This window comes from Syzygium oleosum, unplaced genomic scaffold (genome assembly GCF_021117445.2).
Source record: "Syzygium oleosum isolate NSW1041296 unplaced genomic scaffold, Sole_v2.1 Sole_v2.24, whole genome shotgun sequence".
NCBI lineage: Eukaryota > Viridiplantae > Streptophyta > Magnoliopsida > Myrtales > Myrtaceae > Syzygium > Syzygium oleosum.
In genome coordinates this window covers 4,193,963-4,200,206 of record NW_026607508.1, presented here as the reverse complement: position 1 = coordinate 4,200,206, position 6,244 = coordinate 4,193,963, and the positions used below count along the sequence as shown (strand labels likewise).

General features: G+C 39.8%; 1 protein-coding gene across 3 annotated transcripts; it reads left to right on the top strand.

Moving 5' to 3' along the window:
- The first annotated feature begins 255 nt into the window (after window positions 1-255).
- LOC115668502 (glycolate oxidase-like) lies at window positions 256-5,672 on the top strand. Of its 3 annotated transcripts, none has more exons than XM_056302652.1 (12): window positions 256-404; window positions 1,063-1,218; window positions 1,409-1,533; window positions 2,737-2,783; window positions 2,948-3,025; window positions 3,448-3,572; window positions 3,793-3,859; window positions 3,952-4,014; window positions 4,097-4,166; window positions 4,261-4,361; window positions 4,626-4,730; window positions 5,135-5,672. In XM_056302652.1, exons 2-12 carry the CDS (start codon window positions 1,082-1,084, stop codon window positions 5,318-5,320), a joined length of 1,104 nt encoding a protein of 367 aa, XP_056158627.1. In that variant the 5' UTR covers window positions 256-404; window positions 1,063-1,081; the 3' UTR covers window positions 5,321-5,672. The 3 variants fall into 3 exon arrangements, with proteins under 3 accessions (XP_056158627.1, XP_056158628.1, XP_056158629.1); XM_056302653.1 differs by having other exon boundaries at window positions 290-404; window positions 999-1,218; XM_056302654.1 differs by lacking the exon at window positions 256-404 and having other exon boundaries at window positions 1,107-1,222.
- Window positions 5,673-6,244: the final 572 nt, after the last annotated feature.

The following is a 6,244-nucleotide window of genomic DNA, read 5'->3' as shown; positions in this document are numbered from 1 at the left end:
TCTGTAACAATATTTGAACATAAATTATTGTTGGTAATGAAAATATTTTTCATAAGTTAATTATTTCGGACGAATTAAAGCAATCGTTTCTTAAGAAAATATTTTTCATTCTTTCTTGCAAAAATTATGAAGTTCCGCTGGATATAATCTAAAACATTGTTATTGTAGTGGCCAATAAAACTATTTCATAATTTGACCGGCACTTCTCGCTCAGTTTCGGCATGCTTGACCCCTTCTTGTCTCTTAGCCCATTCTTTAATCTCTCTCTCTCTCTCTCTCTCTCTTCCTTCTTTTGTTTGTTTCGACTACGTAAACAGAGTCGTGTCCGTCGCTCTGTCTCCATCATTCGCGAGCTCCTCCGAAGTCTCTGTCGCTCCCTTTCGCTCGAGTTCAGAAAACTCCAGGTCTGCTCATCATCCCGCTCTCTACTGATCTTAGCCCCCCTTTCTTTTTTCATGTTCTCATTCGTAGTTTGATCCTGCAATTCTGCTCGATCCCACCTGCCATGGCGAAACCGGGCTGTTCCTGTCACCCTTCAAGCCCGAGAGCGTTTCGCTCGAGTTCGAGCTTCGGTTCTGCAATTTAGCCACGGCGTTCTGTCGTTTGCTGATGTTTTTGCTGACATACACTCATTGTCGGAAGAAGCACTTTGATGATGCTCGTCCTTTGTGATCGTCTCTGTTTGCTCTGAGGCTCTTCACTTCGTTTCGTTTTGATATGGTTGCCAAGTGGGTTGTGATCATGATTTGGATGCTGTTTAAAGTTTTTAAATTGGTCAAACCGGGGAGAGGTACACAGTGATCGACTGAATGTGCAAAAGATGAGTGTCTAGGAGAACTTAGTTTTTTTTTTCAGCGAGTATAATATAGTCGTTCCTTTAATTTGTATATGCCGATTCCAGGTGTGGGTGGACAGAAACCCAAATTTTCTCTGTACTTTCTTGCTAAAGCAATCGTTCTAGTATTTAAATGACAATACTGTTCAACTAATGAATCTAGTGTCGAAATCATCTTGGACCGATGGACTAGTTCTGAACTACTTTCTCAAAATCCACGAGAACAGAACAACTCCTGCTGAGAAGATGGAGATCACTAATGTGATGGAGTATGAGGAAATCGCAAAGAATAAGCTGCCCAAGATGGTGTATGACTACTATGCGTCCGGTGCTGAAGACCAGTGGACTCTCAAGGAAAACCGAAATGCGTTTTCAAGGATTTTGTAGGCGGATCTTTCACTATTCGGTTTATTTAAACTCATGTCATTCCTGATTTCTTTCTTTCACTGTCCATTTAAATTTGATGAACTGGTGTCTATGGTGATATTATTGGTTTTATGGGTTCCTGTCGTGTATGAGACCCCGAGACAAATATTGACATGTTTTTTCCTTGAATGGTGTTTAACTATACAGGTTTCGGCCTCGGATTCTTGTAGATGTAAGCCATATAGACATGACAACAACAGTTTTGGGATTCAAAATCTCGATGCCTATCATGATCGCTCCCACAGCAATGCAAAAGATGGCTCATCCTGATGGTACAGATCCATGCTTGCATTAGCTCCTTTCTTCCACCTGAGGAGATGCTTACCATTTCAATACATGATTTTTTTTGTGGGTGCCCTGCATCTGTATGTAAATGCATCTGTTACTCTGCTAGGGCTTGATAATGAAAGTTATGTTGGGTATGCACACAGATTTATGTATTTGCACAATCTTACTGCCACTGTGTCCATAGATTGCACCTTCAATTGGAAGAGACTTGGTGAGTGTATCATACTAATGCTATATCTAAACAAATCTGCATTTGCATCTCTTAATATGTGTATTAATCTTTATGTGTGCGCTTCTAGTTAACAGTATGCAGACGACTAACATTGACTACAGATGTTAGATTAACTATCCATTTGCTGTGTTATATCTAAAAATTCTGAGCTCGTGTTTAACTTCCAAAGGCTGCTTTACGCTAGTGTATCTGGATCATGCATAATACCACAGTTGCAGTTTATAATTAGGATTTCACATACAACATGATTAATTGTTGTTTGCAATTTGTATTTATATTGACATAACTAATCCCCATTACCTACATAGCAAGGAACTTTTATTATACCGTTAACTAATTATGACAATAATTAGCAACTGCTTCAGTAAAGTTTACTTAGAGTAAGTCCATTTCATCTTGTTGCCCATGGAAGTTGGACAGGATACTTCTGATGTGTTGAGATTTCCCTTGATGGTTTCCCTCGAATCAGTTTTAAATAGCGTGACTCCTTCTCATTTTCTTGCTCATTACAAGGAAAATACGGTACACCTTGATCACTGATCCCTTGAAAGGTAAAAAGGTGAGATGACTGTTTCTCGCTGACCGGTGGAACTCATAATACAAATTAAGGACATGCAGTAAAACTTTGTCCAGAATAGCCATTAAAAATAATAATTCTGTCATACTTTCCTTAAAGACAGACCCTGACATGGATGTGAAGACTGTTGGTCCATTAGGAAACGATAATCTTTACTTCTGAAATTTCTGCCTGAACATCTTCAACAACCTGGTGCATGTATGATGGTTTATGACCAGAAAAGAAAAAAAGAAGCAAAGAAACTACCTTGGAATTACCACTTACTCAACGAGATTTGAAGTTAGAGATTATTGATTCGGTTTTTTTACTCTTGGCGTATTTGACCTTTTTCATGACTAACAACTGCAATTATTTAATAGGCGTGCTTCTTTTCTGCAGGAGAATATGCAACTGCTAGAGCTGCATCAGCAGCAGGGACGATTATGGTACTTTTGATTTGCTTCTTCACCCTCTTTCATATTTTGTAATTTAGTTGATTTTGTTGATATCGATCGAGACTACGCAGGCAATGCACCCCTTAAGGAGTCATTCTTTCAACAATCAGTGCCGTGTATATATGCCTCACTCCTTTTATCGATTGTTATTACAGACTCTTTCCTCATGGGCTACATCAAGTGTGGAAGAGGTTGCTTCAACAGGACCTGGAATTCGCTTCTTCCAGCTTTACGTGAGTTTAACAGATTAAATCTCACACTTTATCTTACACTCTGTTTATCTGTTATTTTTTGCTGTTGGCCATTTATTTAGTCTTTTGAACGTGTTTGTCATTTGTTATTTTATTAGTGTAAAGTGTACATCTAATTTATTTACTCTAGGAACAACCTAATCTAGAAGGTCAAATGTTGTTACTTATACTGTGCCTGCACGTCATCTACTTGCAGAAACTGTTTTCTTTCTTCCTTTTTGGTCATTATCTGCTCCGAATGTGCTTTCTTTGTTCTATTTCTTTCCAGCTTTGTTATCATATGTGAACTTTTCAGATTGAACCAAGAAAATCTGTTGACATCTTGGGAGCGAAATTTTTCTCTTGATATTTTTGAGAAACCCTGTTTATCAATTGAACACTGATGCACTGCCTAATGCATTTAGGTGTTAAAAGACAGAAATGTTGTTGCACAACTTGTGAGGAGAGCTGAAAGAGCTGGTTTCAAAGCAATTGCCCTTACCGTGGACACACCGAGGCTTGGTCGCAGGGAAGCTGACATCAAGAATAGGTGGGAACTCATTGAATAACCCATCCTAAATGAAAGTAGCACATACATGGATTGTAGGAATGATAAGTAGGATGCTCTGGCTGCCTTTTGCAGTCATCATTTTTCTGTGTTTGGTGGTGGAATTACTTAAATCCATTATGAGGTGAACATAAGATGAATTGCTTCTGGTTTGCCTCATTGAAAATTATCAGTCTTCCCGTTCTGATGCATTCTTCTGCAGATTTGTTTTGCCTCCATATCTCACACTCAAGAATTTTGAGGGTTTGGATATTGGAAAAATGGATAGGGTACTCTCTCTCTCTCTCTCTCTCTCTCTCTCTCTCCTCTCTCTCTCTCTCTTCAAGCGTGTTTCTAACTGCTTCACCTCCTAACCTTGCAGACAAATGACTCAGGTCTGGCCACTTACGCTGCTGAACAGGTGGACCGATCTCTAAGCTGGAAGGTGATATAATTGACCTAAATATTATCGTCCACAGAATTGTATTGACCGGAAATATTAAAAACTGCTTCTTTTTGGTGTACAGGATGTCAAGTGGCTTCAAACAATCACTACACTGCCAATTCTAGTGAAGGGCGTACTAACTGCTGAAGATAGTGAGGATACCTCGCCCACTTGGAGAAAACCTTCATCCCTTTTATGACCTCTATGTTTCTCACCCCTGACTACGCCTTTCTGCTAATATTGCAGCCAGGCTAGCTATTCAAGCTGGAGCTGCTGGAATCATAGTGTCCAACCATGGAGCTCGGCAACTTGATTATGTACCCGCAACCATCATGGCACTGGAAGAGGTTCGTTCGTGATGTGAAAGTTATATTTTGATTTTCCTACTATTTTTCCATAGAAAAGCTTGAAAACTTTTGAGCTAGAGGATTCTGTCCATATCATTAAGTTTCCGATTCCTAGAAAATCGTAAGTACTGAACAGGCTGACTTGACTGATATTAACAGCTGTCATCATAGGCTACATTCTATCCGTCTACCGGATGCATTTTCTAATTACCAATTTTCTTTATCGCGGTTGCCGGGCAATGAATTGGTTGATGTGATTTGCAGGTTGTAAAAGCTGCACAAGGAAAAATTCCAGTTTTCCTGGATGGTGGGGTTCGCCGTGGAACCGATGTCTTCAAGGCATTGGCTCTTGGAGCATCTGGGGTATTTGTGAGTACTCAGACTTGATTGCATCAGTTCTTGCCCATAGATGATGGTTATATGGCCTATTACAACAATCTACATTCATGCAAAAAGTGAGAGAGCACTCATGTTCCTATAGTATCTACGCATAAGATGAGCAGTGGAATAAAAGAGGAGTAATAATCGTGTTGGAAAGTAATTTTTCTTCCTTTTACATGGGTCATTGACACCCCACTTCGATTTCTATTCAATACTAGTAAACTACTATTGGTATTGCCATATCTTTGTCAATTTGAAATTCCAGTCCAAATATCTATAGGCTTTAATGATCCTGGGGATTCAACACTTGATAGATACAGAATGAAGCTGAATTTATTGATCATTAGCAAAGGCTAACAGAGAAACTAAGGTGATTTCGCCTTGTCTAACAGATTGGAAGGCCTGTCCTGTTCTCATTGGCGGCCGAAGGCGAAGCCGGTGTGAAGAAAGTGCTTCAAATGCTCCGCGATGAGTTTGAGCTGACTATGGCATTGAGCGGATGCCGCTCGTTGAAGGAGATCACCCGCGACCATATCATGACTGAGTGGGACCGTCCTCGGGTGGCACCTCGCCTGTGAATCTGGCGACTCTTCTTGCCTGTATCGTGGATTAACAATGCGGAATGTTAATGTTCAGGAACTTGTATTTTTCAGAATAACAGCACAACGTCCCTGGTTTGGGATTATGTGAACTCGGATCCGCCATTGCGACTTCCTCACACGTATCAATGGCAATGTCTGCTCTTTAGTTGTTCCTTCACTCCAGTTGTGCTATTTCACGGGAAGTTTCCACCTAGGCTAAGCTACTGGCCTATTGCGTAAACTAGGGATCATCGGTCCCGGGACTTGGTTGTATGGTGGGGAAGAGTTAGCATCCCCACAACTCTCCTTCAGTATCATAATCCTATCAATGAAGCTTGATTTCCGCTTATTATTTGGTTTTTCGAGCACAATGCCTGATTTTTTGGAGGGTGTTAAAATGACATGTCGCCTAGTTCGATATTCAGTGCTGCCATTGATTATCACCCCCATTTTTCACGAAATGGCATGACTCCATGAGTATGTGCTTGTGTCTATTTTTGAAAATAAATGCACGGCGAAACATGAAATGTGGAACGATTGATATGACGACAACGTGACATAATGATGATATATAAATATGTATACAATGACATGCAGCATTTTGACAATATAAATTCATATAGATGTCATAATGATTACAGGATAAGCCACATGACATAATGATGACATGACAAAGCACATGACATAACGAAAATGTGGTAAAAACATACAAATGTCAAACGATAACATGGCAAAGCATTCGAATCATATGTTAGATGACGTGGCAAAAGTACGCGAATATCGTGACAGTGACATGAAGAGATCTTCCTTGAAAAATCAAATCTCGAAGCCAATGCCCTTCTCGCTTTTGTGATCACTTTACTTGTGATGGTTAATTCGGAGAAATTCCTGTCATACTTCCTAAATCAAAAAAAGTCTTAT

Excerpts from the sequence above, each read along its gene's own strand:
- LOC115668502 (XM_056302652.1), top strand. The coding sequence starts at position 1,082 with ATGGAGATCACTAATGTGATGGAGTATGAGGAAATCGCAAAGAATAAG. Across the intron at positions 4,167-4,260 it reads CGTACTAACTGCTGAAGATA|CCAGGCTAGCTATTCAAGCT; the intron begins GTGAGGATACCT and ends CTAATATTGCAG. Across the intron at positions 4,362-4,625 it reads CCATCATGGCACTGGAAGAG|GTTGTAAAAGCTGCACAAGG; the intron begins GTTCGTTCGTGA and ends TGTGATTTGCAG.